This window comes from Nothoprocta perdicaria, unplaced genomic scaffold (assembly GCF_003342845.1).
Source record: "Nothoprocta perdicaria isolate Ctin4 unplaced genomic scaffold, notPer1 scaffold_86, whole genome shotgun sequence".
NCBI classification, from domain to species: domain Eukaryota; kingdom Metazoa; phylum Chordata; class Aves; order Tinamiformes; family Tinamidae; genus Nothoprocta; species Nothoprocta perdicaria.
In genome coordinates, this window is record NW_020456154.1 from 1,788,399 (window position 1) to 1,810,387 (window position 21,989).

Consider the following 21,989-nt stretch of genomic DNA (forward strand, 5'->3'; position numbering starts at 1 on the left):
TCATCTTTCAGAAAACATTTTTGCTGCTACTAAAAATCTCTCTCTTCCTTTGCTTCAGGCCTGACAGCTGCTCTCATGCATGATTCTTAATATGAGCACATAACAAAATGCTGGTAGAGATTTTAATTCTTAAAGCATCAAGGTCATATCTTTTAAGTTCCTACATGGATCTTGCCCTGCAAGTATCTATTGCAAAATGTTTACTGAGATATTTAATTAAAAAAAAGAGCTATCTTTTGTGGACTATGTCTGAACCATATKTCTGAAAGTGAAGCTTTTGGAACTGGTAGTGCGCTGAGGGTGATTATTTTTCTTTAGTCATGATGAACCATGACTCTGACTGACTCATGATGAACCATGAAGTCATGACTTCAACCATTGCTTTACAAGTGTTATAAGGAAAACTTAGATTGCCTAAGAGCTGGCTTCATCTTACACCTTCCTGTGCATCAAAGTGCTCAAAAACAAAGTAATATCTGTATCTCCTACCTAGATGTCTTTATAAATTTTATGTGACAGTTTTCTTCCTGTTTAAGAGATTCTTTCTATTACAGTAGTCTTGCGTTTTCTGTCCCAAAGGATATCACCCAGCCAACCTTCTGTAAAACATACCTTCAGATCAGACACATCTCTGTAGCACTGCTCAGAACGGGTGTGGTCAGATAGCTGCACATTCCAGAAACATGGAAGCTGATAGACAAGGAAGGGATTTTGTTTGATGACTGCATTGAAGATATCCTAGTGGACAAAACAGAGAAACATTGATTTCACAGTGAGGTGACCTCAGAACCTCTAAACTGACTGTCCTCCTCTGTCACAGGGAAAGGAGCAAACTGAAYTCCGCAAATCTTGCTTCAAAATCCTGTTTCCCTGAGAGGTGTTACCRCTCTAAAGGGTGATATATGGAGCTGAATCAGATGCACAAGTTCTTTTGACACACAGAGCTAAGGAAATACAGCTTAGTTTTCAAAATGTGCATCTTGTACTGCTGGTAAGAAACAYGGTTCCTTTTCTAGCCATCAGGAAGAATAATATGCAGTAGATTACAAAATATCTCCTGTTAGTAAGTACTGCATCACTTCTCAGTAAAGGAGATGGAAAGCAATCCTAGCAGTTGAACTGCTTCAGTATGAATTACTACGTGGGATTTGAGCTAGAATTTTATKGTTGCAACAAGTATTTTAGGCATTTTGTGGAAAAAGCAAGTAAGATAGATGTGCTTATACTATAAGGGCCAGAACGTACAGAACTCTGCCTCTCCATGTAACCAGTCATTAAGGACTGTATCTAAAATATATTGAAGTTGCAAGAAGTTTCATGAACTTCATAATTTTTGGATCAGACTGCAAGGGTACTGTACATAGATGGGTACAATGAGCTCCATGCTTGCTTCACAATGGCTGGTCATGAGCCAGATGCTAGCTCTGAGACATGAAAATATCTAAACATGATTCTGTATTTGAGCTAGTATGCTTATGCTGCTAAGCAAGGCTCTCTGGTTCAGGCCCAGTACTATATTAATAGGGCTTCTAAATTAAAAATGGATAGCTGGTAGGAAGCACATGGCAAGTAAACATGCATTTCTCTCTACACACGTACTGTTTTCCACTCAGCCTGTTTCTCATTTGTGGCAGGGCAGAAGAAAAAATGCTGCTATCTTGTAGCATTGCTGCAAGAGCAACGCTGCTCTTGTAGCAAAGCACACATAAGACAGGGTGGAGTCATCGGTCAKGGACAGCAAAGAAAGATCTAAAGAAACTGAACCGCAATCAGCCTAGACAAAAACAGTGTATTTGGACTTCTGARATCTGGAGGATTTTACATGAAAGAAAGAATTAAAAAATACTAGTTGTCTATCTTATGAACCATCTACAGAAGAGGTAAAAATGCCAACACAGTAMGATAAATCTCATTAATAAATTTCCATTTATCTCTGCCACACCTTCCCCAGAACAGTGATACAGTAATTGGTGATTACAAGCACAGTATTTCATCCCTTCAACTACCTCTCATCTTCTTTCCTTTTCCTGTCTTTCTCAATCCATGGATTGAATGCCACTGCTTCACCATGCCCTACTGACCTGGTCAGCCAGTGAAGTGGACAGCATGCTCATTAACTCCCTCTCTGCTGTAAGTCTCCACATCTGCTCCCATTTCATCTTCCGTAGCTTATCCAGAAGCAGCAGGATAACCCCTAAAAGAAAACACAGCATAGAGAACAAGAGAAGCTGTTACGTCCCATGTCAGTCAATACCCTTCCTGTCTACATGCTGACTTACAGCAATTAAAACAAGAACAAGAACAAGAACCAAGACTGAGCAGTAGACACCACAGCTCTTGCTTTATGTGAGTACAGRCATTTGCTTGAAACTAGAATAAAGACTTCAGTGACTCTTCAGTTCGCATACCCTAATAAATCCAAATAAACAGCAAGGAGAAAATTTATATTGTCAGAATACAATGAAGAACTGGAATCTCATTGTAGTAGGGGTTGTTCAAACATAATTCACCTCCCCAAATGAGTCTCAACAGAAATAAGGAAAGAAAGCAACTCYAGAATATATCCTGGATATAAAGTTTTCACTACACCACTAGAATAAAGCTTTCCTAAATCCATGAGGCTGCAGGAGAAAGGAGAGTTAGCAGACAGACACCAGCCTACATACACTTATGAAAGGAACAATCTATACTATAAGACTTGCAAAAGAGGGAATAGAGAAGGAACTGAAGAACYRAGTAATGGAAGGACATACCAGTACTTGTAGCAGTTTCCTTAAYTGAGAAAACCTGATTTCATTAAGACACGATTAGCATGTGGATTAATTCTTACGAAATAAACCAGTACAGCTGATTCGCATACTGGAAGTTAATTTCATGCTAGCATTATCACTCTAAAGATAATTAGACAATCTCCTACAGGAAAGATAGAATGAACCTCTTTGCTCTCAGAAGCAACCCTCACAACATATTTTGAGAAATGATGTGCTCTGAGAAGCAATTCTGACAAATCACAGTCTACTAAGAAAAGCATAGGGACAGTTCTGATTTGGATGATGGGAGTTGCTAGTATGGGTCCATTTCTGCCATGTTCCCATTGACTAGAGATCTGTTTCTTGCAAAATCCTGCTGTTTTAATGAGTTTATCTCTAAACAGCACTGGGGACTATGCTGATATAATGAGAATTACATCCATGTAAAACGTTTTACTCAATGTAGATGTATGGGAGGTGAAATCTGACACTTTCTGTAACTAGATAGGAAGATACTTCAGCCCRTATTCAACCTAATAAGAAGTTAATCATCTAACAAAGCTTACTGAAATCCCTGAAACTTTTCTGATCGAGCCATCCTGGTAAACAATGCTGTTTACCAGCTTTTTGAYGGTGCCTATGATTACAGCAGCAATTGCTAATAGAGGAGGATCCTCGGGAAAGGAAGCTACACCTGAAGGCGGAAATCGGATAGCYCAGCATACACTGTTATTCTTTGGCTGTTTCGTGTTTAGACAGAATCCCTTGTGTGGAGGAAGGGAAAACAGCAGAAGCAATGAGCTGGATTGAAGTATCAGCAAAACCTTTCCTACAGTGTCTCACAATATCTTCTTTGAAAAATTAATTCCGAAGGACTTAGATAAGAGCACTATCATGGGAAATGTGTGCTAGCAGGAGGTCCATAAACAAAGAGTGCTGATAAACAGCACCATAGCAGGTTGACAGGAGGTACCTAGCAGGATCAATGAGAGATGCCGAGTTGCTTCACATCTTCATTAGTATTAGAGGGAGTAAACAGAATAGTAATGACATCTGTAAGTGACATTAAACCAGAGGTCTTGTAACAAAAAAATCCTGACAACTGTACAGAAATGTAACAGCTACCCAGAGGAATATGAAAAGCTCAAAAGCATGCAATGGGAAAAGCTGCCCAAGGTGGGCCTGAGATAATAAAAGTAATGAGAAGAAGAAAGGAAACATAGTCTGATCAGTCAGGAAAAATTTAAATAAATCCTTTGTGGTAAGATGACCTAAGAATGGCAGATAAAATGTTTGATGTCATAAACTTTTAAAAAATAGACTACAAAAAGATTAGCAAATGTAGCAAATATATAAAGATGGGCCAATCCTGCATGGGTGGGGACACAACGAGGGAGGTTCTAGGTCAGTTCTACCTTCAGTTTATGTCACTTGGCAAATTCCATTCTACTAAAACCTTAAACTGCCATGAAAACCTCTTCTGGCAGTGATTTTTGGCCTGTATTAATTGTGTTTTCTGTTTTAGCCCATCTGGTTCCCAAGGATGCTGGAACCTTTACTGGGAGGATCCCCTTTCATTTTCAGTGAACCTTTCTGCTTCCAGCTGTTGTATTGGAAAAGGACACACTGTCACAATAGCCTGTAAAGTGTTTTTTTGCCAGTGTGTTTGTCTCCTCTCCAGCATATGTAAATCTTTAGTGGAATGGGTGGTGTGTTTACATTAGTTTCTGAAAGCACATTATCTGAAATTCTAGATCAATATGAAGCAGATTCCCTCTACTGAGGRGATGAATTAGGTGGGATAACCTCCTTCCTGGCAGTGGTTTATTTCCAGTTGCAWGAATTGTCAGCTTTATTTCAGCAGCATGCTGTAACTGAGGACATTATCTTTAACTCCCGCCGCCCAAGAAAAAAAAAAGAATAAAGGCCAGATTCAGTTAACTCTAGCGTAACAGTTTTTATAGTTTATAGACAATAAAATATTTTTCTTAATAAATTTTCTTTAAGTCTCCAATATGAGGAGGAAAAAGGGGAGTTATTTTTATATGTGCAATATTCTTCAGGTTTTGTGTCCCACTCTTGTGCTAGCAGCAGATTATGGCTGTTAAAGAGATTATGATATACTGAGGGGCTATCATGGTAGCAGCAGAAAACTGGAATATGTGCCAAAAAAGAAGTTGTTTTGAATTATGATAAACAGTAGCTGTTGAAAACACTTTAAGTTTTAAATGTTCTGTTGTCAAGATTAGCTTAGATATGTTTCTATTTTAATTGACCTATAGGCTTGGGTGTAAAATTTTGGTCTAATTTCTGTTCACATTCACACACTGTGGAATTCTAACTGACTGCTGCTGAAAAATATGTAAGAGAATTTTTTAAAGAGGTTTAAATATTTACTCAGTAGTATAAGACATCCATACTAAGAGTAAACTTTAATACTATCACCTAATTAATATTATTTAGTGCAAAAGAAAAGCAAAAGCAGGTAGTTTGAAAACTCTCAAATTACTCATGCACAGATAAAAGTACTTTTTTGTTTGTTTGTTTGAAGAATAGAGCATTTATTTATACTCTTTTATTGCTCTGTTACCAAAATCAAAGATAACAAACGCTGCAGTTTTCTGCAACCCTGACCTAACTCCAGTCTGCATAATTAGTGTTCAAGCAGAATGCCTGGAACCAGAGAAGGGAAATATTTAACCCAAAAGCCCCTTCCTCAAAGTTATATTGACTGAAATCTCAAACTAAACACAAGATGAAATACAGATGAACATAAGGGGAAAAGAACTTACCCTCAGCTGCTGTGCTGGGGGAGGAAGAGTTTGCAGAAAAAAAAATTATCAAAGCAATCTTTTATGAACATCTGGCCCCAGGCACTGAGACTGCTCCTCCTTTGCTGAGAGCAGCACTTTCCTTCCCTAACCTACCTGAGGGAAACAAAAGGGAAATTTGGCAGGAAATAAACAGTAAGAGAAAACTGGGAACCTCAATGTCTCATGGGCATTAAATGGCTTATGATCAGCCATAGAACACCCTATTTTCCTACTCTTGATCAACTGGTTCAGGCATATATGAAGTTATGTGTATCTTGAGGGGCTCTTGGGGGAACAAACAAAAACAAAACTCTGGCTAAGAAGGAGTTTTCTTTATCTGACTCGATATCTTCTGTATGTCTCTTCCTTCACATTTTACTACTAAAGATGTAGATCATACAGTTTAGTTTTACCTGAATGCCATTTTCTCCCCTTCCTTGATGAGCTTTGGTAGCTTGAACTACCAAAATTATAGGGATTCTAAATTGCTATAACAAACAAATCAAAAAAGAATTTCTCTAAAAACACAATTCCAGGAAACAAAAAAGAGGGGAATGTGTTGAACAGATTAGACAAAATATGGTAAATACATTGCATAACATATTTTTCCTAAAATATCTTGTTTTAGAAATACTGCAATTCTTTCGCGCATTTTAAAATATAACTTGGAGGGTTGGACTAGATGATCTCTAAAGATCCCTCCCAACCTCAACCATTCTGTGATTCTGTGACTTACTCTAAAACTGTATTTCTCACTTTGAATATAAATTTAAAAGTTTATTGAAAATGGTTATATCACTAGAAAAGGAAAAAATATTTCATCCTAGGTCTAATAAAATTTTGGAATCACCTGAATCACTTGAATTCTTCCTTTTCTGTCCTATTTTGATTCAATCATTTTTTTTTTCACTCTCCAAAGTTGCAATTAAGCAATGGTTTCAGGAGACGTTTGAGGACATCTCAGTAGAACAGTGGAAGTCATTTTTTTTCTTCATTGCTTCAGAACCAAGTATTTTATTAGATTATTTCCCAATAGTAAATTGAAAGTTTTCAGCAAAATCAGCAGTTTTCCTTGGAATGTTATCAGGCAGCATCTTTGTAATACAGATTATGGTTTTTACTGAAATGCACAGCAGAATATATAGCACAATAGGAAATAATAAACAGAATTTTTAGAAGGAAGAGAATCACAGACATTACAGTGAAACTGGACAAGCTTTCAAACTCAATTAAGGTATTAGAGTGTCCATCTTAAGGKCCATTCTGAAAAAATACTTAGCACTGTGGGTGCAGGTACTAAGAGCCATTAACTGTAAGCACTTCTATTATCCTTACTTTCAGGTGGGGAAAAATGCCTGGGTGAGGTGCTTAGGCAATGCCTTATTAACTGAACAGCATCTCAGAGTCAGTCCCTTTTAGGATGTTATACCATTCTTCTCACATCTGCACCTAAACAGCGAATCACCTAAACAGCAAGCAAATTTCTTCATAGTACTTGATAAAGATAGGTAGGACACACTTGCGAATATTTTTTAAAGCAATAATCAGCTTTAAAAAATCAGTGGGATTTTATAATACCTAACAAGCATACCAGAAACTATACACCAGACTACTGAGTCTTATATGCTGTAGGGAATAATGTTAAACAGGACAGATTTTATGGAGATTTAATACAAGAAATAACTTTGACCCAGAGATTTAAGGCAGTATGAACAATAGYAAGATATCATTTAGCACCAAAACAGATTAAGGACCAAAAAGTTTAGCTCAAGTTTAGGAGCTATGGAAGGGGATCGTAGTCCTGCCATCCCAAGAGACGTACCACGATACACAGTTACTGCCAATTGCACAGTATTCCAGCAAACACTTTTGCATGTTCTTTYAATTCCAGCTTACTATATCCCTAATCAGTAAAGTGACTATAGTGCATGATGCTGGGTTTGTGGCTATGCCTTTGCAGGATCACAGTCCAAAATGCCATTTTGCCAAAGACTGAACTTAGAATTCAACTAGGCTACACCAGGAACTGTGATCTATGTGCAAAAAAGTCCACAATACAGATACATAGCACACATTTAAGCAGGGTGCACACACACACAAAATCATTTGTGTATATGATTATGGTAATTCTTTTCACTGATTTTAGCGTCTCTATGCTTAATCTGCCATATCAGGAACAGAAAAACAACATACATATATATATATATATACCTGTTATTAATTTTAAAAAATGGAATTAAAGATTAGATTCTACAACAAGCCACATATTTCTGCCCACATAGCCATCACAACAGTAAATGCCTCCATGATACACATTTCTAAGTCTTCTGTTTTAAGTTTTTGGTGGATGGAAATCACTGAAAGACAATAGCTACTTAAGATAGAAATAATTATTTGTTTTACTCGATTTACAGATCATCTATCTAACYGCTGCTCATTATTTTACTAGCTACAGTATTAGTATAATAAAATCAGAAGATAGTCATTTTAAATAATTTTGTTATCCTGATATATTATTTAACTGCGCACTTACATGCCCCAGTCTTATTCTGCAAAACAGAGTTTCATGATGTAAACTAATGAAAATATGCAGTGATGCATATTGTGTTAACTTTGAATAAACAGTAACTCTACATTTGAACTTTCCTCTCAGAAAACAAAACAAGGCAAAGAAATTGTTTTAAAATGGAAAGTGGGTGTCCCTCTGGGCATGGGAACAGAATGCAATAGCCGTCCCGTTGTCYGTGGGTGTATTGAAAGTGAACCTGTGATAAAGTGCATTTTGAAATTGATTGCAGCTACTCTCCTGGGAGCCTCATTCCTCTCAGASCATTATAAACATTTTGTTTACACTTCCTGATGACTGCTCAATGAAATAAAACACTTGTTGTTGCTGTTGGTCTCTCAGATCTTCCAAAACGAAATCCATAGGATTTTTCAGAATCAATTTCTGGTTCAAGTAGAGCATAACTTCTAGAAAAACATTCAGTCTTGATTTAAAAAATTCCAATAATGGGTAATATATCACAAACTTTGGTAAGTTATTTCAGTGCATAATTATCTAGATGAAAGATACATCCCTTATTTCTAATTTGAACAAGTCTTTGAACTTGTAGCCATTTGATCTTGTTGAACCTTTGCTAAATTGGCAAGCCCTCTATTAACAAATGTCATTTTCTTTTGCAGATACTAATAAGCTAAGACCAAGCCACTCCTTGACCTTCTCCCTGATAAGCTCCCRGAGCAAATTTCCCCAGTCGTATGGGAAGATTTCTAATATATGTTTTTTAATTTTCTTAATTTATAAGTACCCTTGACCTATGGAGATTAGCCTTGGACAAGTGGCTATATACTATTCTTTTAAAAATATCCACTCCAAGATCTCTAGCTCCCAGGTCAGCAGTATGGAGCAGTTATACACACACCATTCTGGGTCTAGATCCTTCTTGAGGAAGCTGACCTCTTCCAGACTACACAGGACTTGTCTCTGAGGATGTGGGTTTTACTCCTTTGGGTCTCAGACTGTAAGAAATATTGCGTCTGATATAATATAAAAACCATATTAGAGTTTACTGGATCAGAGGTTTTATTTAATGAAACTGAGAGTCTATGCTTCATGATTTGGCGAATGACTTAYGAACATGTGGCAGTGTTAGAACATATGCAAGTTTTAGACGTAGTGTTGAAGGACAAGAAAGAGGAACCAACTCACAGTGTGGTCTCATCCATGCTTCCTTCAAGAAACATTCCTTGGCATGAACTACCACCAAAACTCACCCAGTCACCCAGTATTTTTTTAGATACCCGCATTGCTCTCTGAGACTTTCTCCTGTACTTGTACTTGAGATGTCCCTGTTATATATTCAATGGTTAGATGAAGTGCATTGACTACCATATTAAATATGTAGTTTATGTTCTGGTGATTATTCATCTTGGATGATCTGTTCTTTCCCATGCAGGTGTGTTTAGAAACTGTGATTGCACAGAAAACTTGCTTCTCTAGATAAAAAGTGGTTTGCTGAAATTCTCTGAACATCTACCCTGGTGAAAACAGGCACCTCTTCCCAAACTAATATACCTTGCACTCTCTACAAAAAAAATCATTCACAATTGAAATTAAAAAAAGAGCCTATTTCTTTATCCTCAACTGTCATAAATTARTTTAGGTTCACTTAAATCAACAGTGAGGCCTTTATAACAGATTTGGAYTTATCCATGATACTGTTTTTTTCCTCTTCAGTGTGCAGTACAATGTGAAAGTTAGCGAAGAACACTGCTTTAATTATGTGGGKTTTTTTTTCTCTTTTCAGTATCTCAAAACATATTTAACAGGGCTTGGTATATCRACATTTTACAAGGTTTTTACTTGGAACTATGTGAAGAAGAAAAATGTATACTGAACAGGTGGCAATTAACTTGGCTGGCTTCTAATATTAGAAAAGTCTACCACAAGGCTAATTGTAGGGACAGGCACAAAGAGCAAGAATCAGTCACAGGTTTTCATGGTCAGGTGCTCAGTCAAGGTCCTAACAGGTGTGGGTCAGGAGCTGAACAGCCTTTCAGGTATTTACAGTTAGACAACAAAGGGGGTTGCGGATTTGTGTTCAGAAGCAACATAAAACATTTTTATTTTTTCACTTGATGGTCAGTTTATAGGGTGGACTAGATTCCAGAGAACAGAATGTCTTAAGAAATTCATCAGGAGAAGGAAAGCAGCAGCAAAGAATGAGAAAACATTGAMGATTAACTAGATCTTTTATATATATATACACATATACATATTAAATATACATAAAATAAAAACAAAACAAAGAAAACATGACATATTTTAATGTGATGGTTTCGTTAAGGGTCAGTTCAATCCTTCCTTACAAGCATTTCTCTTTTAATAACACCAAAGAAATATAGGGCTCAATTTGTATATGGATAAAATGTGTGTGGCGCTTTTTAGCATTGCTATTGCCAACTGGTGAGGTATGAATTGGACAGATKGACTATAAGGTGAATGGAAAATTAGCTGGACTGCCAAGCTGTACGAATTATGATCAGCAATAAAACATCTCAATAGTGGCCAGTTACAAGTGGTGGAAGAATTTTTGCAGGAAGAGATCTTGAAGGGGTCCTGGAGAAGACCAAACTGAACACAAGACAGCAGTGTGCCCATGTGGCAAAGAAGGCCAAACACATTCTGAGCTGTGTAAGCAAGAATGTAGACAGCGAATCTAAGGAAATTACTAGTCCTGCTATGCAGCTCTTGTAAAACAACATGTGTATTACTGTTCTGGATTCCTCAATCAAACAAAGACATTGACACGCTGGAGTAAATCCAGACAAGAGTCAACTAAATGGCTGAAACATATGGTCTATGAGGGGAGACTAAGAAATTAGTTTGTTTTAGCCTGAAGAAAGGGAGGCTAAGGCAAAACCTTACTGCTGTCTGTAACTTCTTAATAGTAACTGACATAAGCTGCAGCAAGAAAATCTCTGATTACGCTTTAGGAGAAACTTTTCTCATTTTCAGCTCTTCCAACTGTGACAGGAGTCAAGTCCTGGAAAAGACTTTCTGTGCAACGCACCTGGCTAGTTCTCAGAGCCCCAAAACGGCATCCAGCTGTGATCCTTCTTCCTTGCTTTGAGACCATGGCTAAAATCTCTGTTTCCATATCTACAAAGAAAGGATCTGTATTTACCTAATTGCCTCTATAGTGCACAGCGGGAAGCTGGAAAGTGAACTTGCTGTACAAAAGAAAAAATACTAGTTTTACTGCTATTATGCATTTGCCTAGGATTCTCCTGGCATATAACAAAGGTTTTTGTTCCCTGTTTAGGCACCTGGATGCCTCTGCTAAGCTTTTATGTACAAGTATTTTGACAGAATTAAACTTGCTAGTGACGGCCCTCTACAAAAAAGAGGGCATTTCAGAGTGCTGGACAACATAATTATTCATCAAGCTATGTATATTCATATAAAGAACTGCCTTTATCAAGCTAAAAATACTGCACTTCAGAATGATTTTTTAAATAATTAGAYTGAAATAGCAAATATCTATATCCTATTTATGTACATTATACAAAGATCTACATTATGAACTCAGGGCAAATTCCTAAAAACACAAACATTGGACAATTCAGTCAATTCAAATTGCTTTTTAATTACCCCAATACAATAGAAACTAGAATCTGGAATTGACTGTCTGAATGCAATTCATTGTAGGCTTCTTAGGAGATGAAAGTTGTCAGTCTAAATAAAATTGGGTGGTTTTTTTTCTTTTAAAATGAATTTATTGCAGAGCCTGATAGATATCAATTACTAAGGAAGAGAGGACATACCTTAGAAAATGCAATGAACAGAGGACTAATTCGGTCACAGCAATSCCATTATTATGTGGATGGGCCTCTCAAACTGAAGGCACCATTTTCAAAATCAGATACATATTGACCTGCACTTCAGAAATGTCAAGAGTGTTGTAAACAAGTTCTTGATACATCACACACTTCAGATAGATAGTGAATGAGAAAGGCTGAAAAGTAATATACACTTGCAAGTAGATAGGTTTTAGATTATTTTACTTAAGTTACTTTAAAGTGTAACCTAAAGCTCACAGACAGCAAAAATAGTGAGCTGGCCATTAAAAGMAGAATTATCATTTCAGCTTCCAAACACTGACATAGACAGCTTTTTTGTTGAATCTAAAACACTAGTGTGTGGGCATTTCCTAAAATACTTCCCATATAATGATACCTGTATTTTGAATGCATTTTTGTGCAGCTGGAGCATATATGTACAAGTATTCTTCGCACTGATGTTGCAGAATATTTGCAGACTGAGCTCACAATCACTTATAGAAATAACAAGCTAATTCAAAAATCTGAACAATTACTACAGTGTGAATCTGGGAAGGTGAAGAGAGTATAACTTTTTGCCTTGGTGCTYGCGTCAGATTTCATTTTTCTGCTTTTTAACTTTATTATCATTAAAATATATTTTACATCTGTTTTCAAAGGCTCTCATATTTACAATTAAACACAACGATAGCAATTCCTGAATGACCTGAACCAAAAGTGACTAATGATTTATGTAATTGAAGGCAGAAGTATTTCAATGGTGTTTAGACAGGACATTGCTAAACTGAGTGACATTCTCCTATGCCAGAGCCTGATGCTGAATATTGAAGGGTACAAAAGCTCAAGAGTTTTCTGACTTCATCATTCATTAAGAAAACTGTGAAAAATYGTCTCTCGCAAACAACATATTCCTTTAGACCAAGAATATAAGTGTGATAGTCAGATTATGATTATGGGATGTATAAATACATATGGATGGATGGATCTCATAGAAATCTGAGACTTCTTGTAAAAAGAAAAAGTCTTTCGATAACGGATCCACACAGAACTAGGCAACAGTAACTACTCAAAGCATTCATTATTAGACTTGCTGAGAACTACTTGAGCTTAAAAGTGCTCATCGCTTATTAACATCAGATCTCATACAGTGTCCAGTTCATGGAAAACTTGTTTGGAAACAACTTGGCAGTTCACACTCATAGTGAAGGGAGGTGCATACAAAACAGATGGAGGTGGTTTTAGTTTTTCTGGATCAGGGCCATAGAAAGATCCAAGGAAAACTACCACCTATTTCACCTTTCTCCATCAGTCACCTGCTTTCAGCATTGAAGACGCACAGTATYGTCATGGAGCAGCACAAGATGTGATCCCAAAGTGCAAAGAATACAAGTGGGTTGCCTCAAGACCCATGACCCTAGTGAGTCCTTGTATCAGGCAAAGAGGGCTGCTCTCAGAGTCCAAAAATGTAAGGAAAAAAAGTAGATCTGAAAACAGGCCAGAGCATACACAGTATAGCTACTCTTCCAGTGATAACTGACATATTAACCTGGGAAAGCAGTTTGAGTCTAAGGCTCTTACACTTTTCTAATTAAAAACAAAACTTAAGCCAAAGGTCTTGAGCTTTTTAGGTGTTCTTCTTTTCCTCAGTTTACTATAGTTCTTCTTTTTCTGTGTTGGCATTAATTTTTACAGTCTCGACTCCTGTAAGAATTTTACAGACTTCACGGTGGAAAGGGTCACTTTGAGAAATGGTTCCTGTGCTGTGGCTTGATAGAAAATGAATTCTGAGTTGTCTCAGGAGTAATGGACAGTATTGTCGAGAGACTAAACTCCCCTGGGTCCTGAAACCTCTGCACTGAATATATTGCCTATAATTTAGACTGATGCATTTGAAAGACCTGGGAGTCAAATTCTCAGTTTTTGTAGTCAGACCAGATGCAGTGCAGGCAGAGCAGTCAAGAGAGATTTACATCATCTGAGGATGCGGCTTGAAATCATGACAACAGAGTCAGCAGAAACTGTTTTTTAAAACTATTCTCCACCTTGCTGGAAAATATAATGCACAGAAAGCACTAAAAGGTTTTGTTTAGAATTTCTTTGAAAAATATTTTTCTGAGGATTAAGATGGCCATTACTCCAGAAATGAACATCACATCATACAAAGCAATTTTGGAGCTGTCAGTTTAGCATCTGTAAAGAGAAAAACCTAGTATAGTTCAGGCAATACTTTGAAAAGAACAGTTTAGTCAGTAAAAAAAAAAATAGATTACACAGACTGAAGTGTATGCTTTAACTAATGTACTGTGAGCCTGTAAATGTTAATCTCAGTGCAGACATGTAAGATGGAGCAGATGTCACATTCAAAGAGTATCTGGTAAGGCTGTTAGCAAATGAGGTACTGAAGAAACTCCAATACCTATGTGGCACTGAAAGAACTGTGTTTAAAATGACCCAAGGAAATGAAAAATTGTTTCAAACACTGTCAATAAAGAATAGGTCTAACTAAGAACATTTTACACAAGATGAAATTGCCCCTGACTTTGAGTTTGGCCTGCTTCTCCTAAGRTTGTATTATTATGGACTGAAGTTTGACTTGGATTATCTGCCCATGCAAATGAACAAGAAGGATTAACAAAAACCCAACACCTTCAATATCTGCATCTGCTGCCTGGAGATTTGGTCTGGACACACAGGAAAAGGAGGACTCACATGTTTACCAGTTTTAAGGAGTCCTGCCTATTTATTACTAGTGGAGAAGAAACAAACGGAGCCTTGGCTTTAATGTATCTGCCTTCCAGATTCCCCCAATCTATATTCTGTCCAGCTGGGCTGAGATATAGGAAGAAGAGGTGAGTGAAAAATGACATGCTTTAGGATCAGGGAGGAAGCAGTGGAAGGCAATGGAAGGATTGTGCCTCGGAGGAGTGCTTCTGCATCCARTCTTCAAGGGCTGGGTCTGGCTGAAGAGACGCACATAAAAATCTCTTTTCATAAGACTACAGCTTAAGACTGTAGTAAAATGCTCTCCCAAGAGCACAGGCTCTCATTCCTTCCTTCTGATTAGTCTTTGTTGAGCTCATTGAAGTTTTAGGGTTTGGGGGTCTCTTTTAGGMCTCCTTAATACTGCTTTTAATACCCAAGGCTCTAAATTTTCCCTTTCCTTGCCTAGCTTTGATCAATAACTCTGCTTGGAGTTACCATCTTTCTTTTGCCTCTTTCTTTAGTTTTCTGAATCCTCCTTGGCCACAGTGCTGTCTGCAGTGAATATATCAAACAAACCCCAGTTTATTTTGTTATTTCTTTGAGAGGTATATACCTCCAATCTCTGCTACTGAGACAAACAAAGAATTTAAGAAAAATAGTTACAGCAAATTATGCCCATTCTGTTATTAACAGATCATTTGCTACCATTCAGAGCTTGCAGTGTTTCTCTCAATGATCCCTTGTTGCATATATGAAAAAATGGCATTCCACTTATTATATTCACCTTTGCAAACCTCCATTCATTATCTATCTTTTGACTTCCTATGTCTCTTAAAGAAATTCATAACTGCATGTGCATTGTCTGAAGAAAGAAATTGTGAATAGCCTAAAATCATGTGCAAGATTTTTCATGGATAGGCAGCTAAGTATTTATACTCACCACCAACTAACATGTACAATAAATGGGAAAGACTATTGATATCCAATTAGGTTTGCTTCCAGTGGAGGAATTGTGTGATACATTGACTTTAGTACTTTTACAGTAACATCCATCAGAAAGCTATRACAATACAAATGAAATCTGTATAGCATTATTATTTACACAGTTACATTTTAGATAGCCTATATGTGTGAGTTACTTCCATGATATGTAGTTGTGCCACATTTTTTCAGCATTAAAATAACAGAAAGAAATGACATATTTGAAAGGTAAATTTGTAATTATGAAAATAATTATAAAAGGTAGCTATCTTTCAGAAAAACAAAAGATTTTGTGCTGTAACACTGACCATAAGTGATGCTGAGAAGTTTGGATTAGGTATAACATGAGCTTTCAGGCATCAGGGCAAACTCATCAAACTTAGCTTTCTTTCATGTGTTTGGGGATAGGGGCATTCCAAGCCTTAACATACGTACTTCTACTCTGGGGAGTAGAGAACCAGAAAACAAACCTCATTTGCTATTATCTTACATCCCTACCTATCTGGGTGGTATTAGGTTATTTTTTTTTTAACATTTCCAGAGAACAGAGATGTTCTGCAATGGCTGAAAATCAAATTCTCAAAAACTGGAATGATTTCTCCCAGTGCTGAAAGGAATACAGAAACACAGATGACCCAGCTCCGTGTGCAACATTTTTTCTAGTTAGTCTGTTTAATTGAACCCTGTATATTTCTGTACAGCAAAACCACTATTATGGTGAATCATTTTCTGATAGTGCAGGGTTATTTAAATAGACTCATCTATTCTAAACAGAGCCTTCACCATCTGTTCTATCCTTTTATTACAAATAGAAAGGGAATCTAACTCACTGCACCAGCACATAAAGCCCAGCATTGGAATGATTTAGATGTATGTGTGTGTTCTTTATGTACCTGGTATGTTTTCTCACACACCAAACACAAATCAGTGGGAAGACCTGTCTCTCATAAACTAATAAATTCTAGTGCCTTTATTCCTTTCTCATGGTAGCAGAAATTGATGGCCAGTGGTTTGCATTTTATTAGGATAATTATGACCCTGTTGTTGTCCTGCAKGAGTTATATTGTTACTACATTGACATTTTGTGCCATTTAACATTTGTGCCATTTACCTCTCTACAGAAAATGAGCCTTAATTCCTATTCTTTCCCTCTTGCTGGGCCTACATATGCCTCAGGTGCTCATCATAGCGAGAAATCTTTATGTAAGAGATGTGCTTGGAATGTGCCAGACTGCTGAAAAGTTCTGCCCTTCCCCAAATAATGTCAAACAATCTCTCTTAAGGCCATTTAGAGAAGGAACATGTTCCCCATMGAGTAGCATAAGAGCTGGAACTCTAAAACACATCACAATGCATCATTTTTACTGCTCAAACCTGCAATTTTTGAGGCTGGTTGGGAAGGAGGTACCTTTCATACTACATTCATTCTACGCCAGGACATAAATTCCACCTTCAATGAAAATGGCACTTCAAAGGAAACCCTCAGGACTTACCTGTATTGTAACCCCTCCCAAGCGCTGGCCAGGGACGATGATTCTTCCAAAGGTTGCCCAGATACCAGTCACTTTGGTTCTCCACCAAGCCAAGAACCTGCTGCCCTGCAAAGGAGCAAATTGCAAACATATGATCAAAAAAGGCAGTCAATCAAGGGCAAACACAAATGGGACAGACAGTGGCAACAGAAGACAGCGGTTCTGAGGCTACCTTCCCTTCGTACGTTGGGAAGATGCCTCATTATGTAACAGAAAACAATCCTGGCACAGCAAACTCAGCACGGCTCATTTCTTTCCTTCTCCCCTGGCTAGTCTGAGTAATTAAACACTGTGGGAACCTTTGCTGCACTGACAAAAAATATATCACCCAGGCAAATCTGAATGCTGCCTGATTTTGGAATACAATGATGAAGAACACTCCTGGTGAGAAGTAAGTATTGGTAAAATGATCATCAAATATGAGGATCTGTTTATACTCTGATAGAGATAATATAATTGAAGAATAAAGTTTGATATAATACATTATTCTCTTCCCCCCCCACTGGCGTCATTCTTTTTTCCCWCAGGCACAAAGGAAATCCCTTTTGCTCTAGAAAATATTGGATTCTAAAGGCTTACCTACATAAAAAAGTTGCACTGTTTTAATTCAAGAGAGTAATTTAAAACTCATTTAGGTAATGCCTGTGTGAAATTATGATTTCAGCTTTAGATGGGCTTATTTTGTTTTAGCTTACATTGATTAGCAGCTGGCTTCATCTGAAGTAAAATGTGTTTTAAATCAAATGTGTCTAGAAGGTTTGCARTGCTTAAAAATCAACAGAAAAGTGAATGTTTGTATAGATAAGGACTTAATTATCTATCCTGAGATGTGCTGTATCAAATGTAAATAAGAGAAGTGATTGAAATGGTGCTCTTGTGAAGGAATGGAAGGAAAAAAGACTGCATTTTGGATCTAAACAAAGAAAGGCAATGGTGTTTTGACAGAGGGATGCACTCAGGAAGGGCAGTATGACTGGGACTGGAGTTTTTTTTACCACCTTTCTAGAAAATAGTTAAATATGATGCTCTGCAAGAACATTTCCAAATCTCAGACATTGTKAGTAAAACTGAATGTGGGACCACAGCAGAGCACTGAAAGTACTGAATTATCATTCTGTGCTGCATATGTTGAAGCATTATCTGAATTATTAAAATTTGGTAGGGTCACAGACAGACCTGTCTGTGAAGCAAGACATAAAGACAGAAGACTCATTTACTTTCAGAAACAGCTAGGAAGAATTTAGGATGGGGTAGATGACCACGAGAGTCTTTTGTGGGCATTAGCAAATACAGCAGAGCTGCACATTACAAAAACATTCAGGGAGTGAATGAAAATCAATCTAGAAATGACTTTGTGAGATTCCCAAGTGCACTCCACAGCACTGTCAGGATCAACCTACTCTATCCCAGTCACAACATGACAGTCTTTCACAGCCCTCATTTTCTACTGATGGCTTTCCTTTCAACTATATACTATATATTCCCTTTTCTACAATCTATCTCTTCACTAGTTTGTTAAAACAGTGAGAAATCTAGGCACCCTGCATTTATCACCCCACACATGTGCTACTCAAAATTGTCAAAATTAACAGAGCAGAGTGCATAAGAAAATGAGAGGAATTCAAGTTAGGTCCATATGCATCCTAAACAACTGCTGAAAGGAAGGTCTGCTATTTCCAAACCAACTGTAGGGTTTCTCATCTTATGAGATATATAGAAAAAAATATATATTGTGAGGAAATAACACAGGAATCTTGATTGTTTGAAACAAGTCATTCTAAAGGGCACAGATTTAAGCTAACACTTGTTGATTCTTTGCTGGAAGGTTGATTGCTCTTTACAAACCACCCCCTTACAGATGGGGTAGAATAAACCAAAATGAGAAAGTACCACGTCTAGTAAAGTACGAGAAACACAGTAAAAATTGCAGGTGCAGCTGGGCCGGAATGCAATGGCACAGCTGGTAGGAAGACAGTGACCCTGCCCACGCTCTAACAGCACATTTCACAACTCAGCAGTCAGCAGATCCTTTTGAGGATAGCACTGCTAACATCAAAAGAAATGTCAGAATTCTATTTGCAAGAAGCAGATATTGAACTTCCTTACCATGGAGCATCAATCTGCTTTCATTATCTTAGCCCTATGTGTTGCCAAACAAGCCACAGAGTTCAACCTTCAAACTGCTGCATARTAAGAAATGAACAAACCTTGCTGCTTGTTGATGGCTTTGCTTTCCCACCTACTAGTTCAAAATCTCAGTTCTGAAAATAAATCCCTGAAATACTTATTTCTCAGTTASTGTTTCTCATGCCAGTATAGACTGGAAGGCTTAGGAAATTATATCTCCATGTATTTTTGTAGCAGTATCACTTCCCTCCCCTTCTCCCTGTATTTTTAAAGGCACTAGAACAAATCCTGCTCTTAGCAGTATTTCTCGGAATTCGATATGAAACATAGATGAAGGCAACAATTAACATGTAAACTTTAGAGCTTAGTTAGGCACATRGATAAGATAACGTGATTCATATCTACTAAGCTGGAATAACTGTTTGTACCTGCCCTTTTGTCTGSTCACAAACTAAAATCTATTAGCTAACACATTCCAGTTTGCTTTTGGAGCTGCCTGGGAAAACACAAATAYTTAGGTACTGCCTAAGCTAATATATCATATAACTTGTTATAACTCTTACTGGTATCTAAAATCTTGTTAGGCAGATGAAATGACTTCCTCTCAAGCCAACCTGGAGCAAATTATGAAGATACAGTTAGTGTCTTCATTAGTTATACATCCAGTTTCTGTAGCCTGGGATGGTATTGCTATCTCTTCCAAAGAAAAATAACAATTTCTTTTCCTTTATGTCGTTTCTATGATCTCAACTGAGAGCAGAACTAATCAGAAAAACATAACTTCAGATACACAGCAAATTTTGGTGATTTCAAAAAATGCCTTCATTACGAATCAGGATAAAAAACTGAAATTCAAAAATATTTTCTGGCAAAGAGGTCCTTAGATATTTTGATTCGCAGCCATCAAAATAATCACATCTAAATATTCTGTATAAACAATATACAATTCCCATTTCAATAGTATGAACATGACACATAATTTAGATGAATAATATATAAAATATCTTACATTATGTATTTAAAAGGTCAAAAATCAAATTCCAAATCATATTTTTGTCATTCTGAACAACTAAAAATGTTTCCATCAAAATTTCCATCACAAGATTTTGCTATCAGAGATCACCATGAGAAAATTTATCTAACGTATTTGAGTATTACCTGCCATTCCATCTCATTGGTTCCTTTCTCAAGTGCATTGGGAAGCTGTAGAAAGAAGGTCCTGGCCAAAGCCGTGCATGACGTGAGCAGGGACAAAGAGAACTCTCCTTTTCACCCACCGTCTACTATCCTTGTTCTCTGGCTTCTGCCCTGCCCTGTCCTCCTGTCACTCTTTGTGTCTTCCCCATGAGGCACGTGCACCTCTGCTGAAACTTCGCACTATCAGCTTTTGATTAACTTCATTCTYGTGAGCAAAGGCTACAGTGCTGTTGGCCCTACTTTTGCAGCATGAATGAAACCTTCTAGCTGGTATTTCAGCAGCTGTGTGTCAGTCMGATCAGATCAAAATCTGAATTCAGATTCCCAAGGTGAAGGACTACAGTGTTTATTTGCGTTGGCACTGAGGCCCTTGCAAAAGGCAAACCTGAAAGAGTTATTCTTTCAGCAATTGAGAACGCCATGCTTGCCATAATGAATTGGAATTGTTCAGTATCCTGAACTGTCTCCTTTTTCTTCTTAAGTGGTGTTATAATAAAACACCATGGCTAACGACAAGAATTTTGTCATTGTTTTCTGCTCTGCAGTAATGATTAAGTGCACTCTTCTCACTCTTTGTTACTCCAGGCTGAAGTTAGCTTATGAAAATGAACATGTCTTTCGTCTTTCTTCCTTATATATATATCACCACTAAAATGGTGTTTTGTTTTCTGACAACAGACRACAGAAAATACAACTATGATTCTGTCATGACCATGGTGAAAAACTATTAAGTAGGCAGAATTACAGCTGGATTGCCCAGATCCAGGCCGTATTCCACATGGCTGCAGGAGGAGACTCCTCTAGGAGGCAGCTTCACATCTACAGTGTTTTGCACAGGCTAGGTCTCTGACAGCTCACATGATGACAAGTGTTTCTCTCCCTGCAAAAGCTTAGCTGTCGCTAGAAAGAGGTTTCTGTGGAAAAACAGGTATTTCTGAGCCTGACAACTCAATATCTTCAATTATGTTTCTACTTCAGAGATTTCTYGTGGCTAACCAAAGGGAAAGGATGATGCTATACTTCAGGCACTGAAGAAGACCCAGTATCTCATCCCAGTCCCTAACTTTGATACTGGTTTCTTGTGTGAYCCTGGACAAGACCCATAACAGCTTCTTGCTTGATTCTCCATTAAAAAAAAATATGGAAAACAATAGCTTTTACCCCTTCTCCATTTTTGTGTCCCTCATACCATATAAACTTAAGCACTTTGAAGTATTAACTGTTCCTATCTGAAGTATAACAATGGCTGCACCTGGCTGGTTTAAAGCTCAGTGTACAGCAATGTGTCTTCCACAGCAGCAAGCAGCAGCTGTGTAATTAACAGTACAGTAACAGGGTAGCTGTATGGTGTTTCTCAGAGTATTCTCCAGCTTCCAGTGACCTGTGGCACATGCCTCAGCTGAAGTACAAGCTTTTATTTACTTTGAATCTAGTATCTGCTAGTCTTATGTGATGTTTCACAGTGAAAAAGATCCTGAACAAGCTTTCCAATTCCACTTTTGACACGAGCAGACTAGCAAATTCTGTAATGGTAAAATCAA

At 37.5% G+C, this 21,989-nt stretch overlaps 1 protein-coding gene across 1 annotated transcript in view; it reads right to left on the reverse strand.

The window, feature by feature from the left end:
* The window catches only part of LARGE1 (LARGE xylosyl- and glucuronyltransferase 1), a 260,231-nt gene that overhangs the window by 39,623 nt on the left and 198,619 nt on the right, over positions 1–21,989 (reverse strand). The window contains exons 8-10 of the mRNA XM_026052233.1: positions 17,086–17,190; positions 2,082–2,194; positions 613–738 (exon numbers count right to left, since the gene is read on the reverse strand). Of these exons, the coding sequence (XP_025908018.1) occupies positions 613–738; positions 2,082–2,194; positions 17,086–17,190 (344 nt within the window). The remainder of the gene's footprint in view (positions 1–612; positions 739–2,081; positions 2,195–17,085; positions 17,191–21,989) is intronic.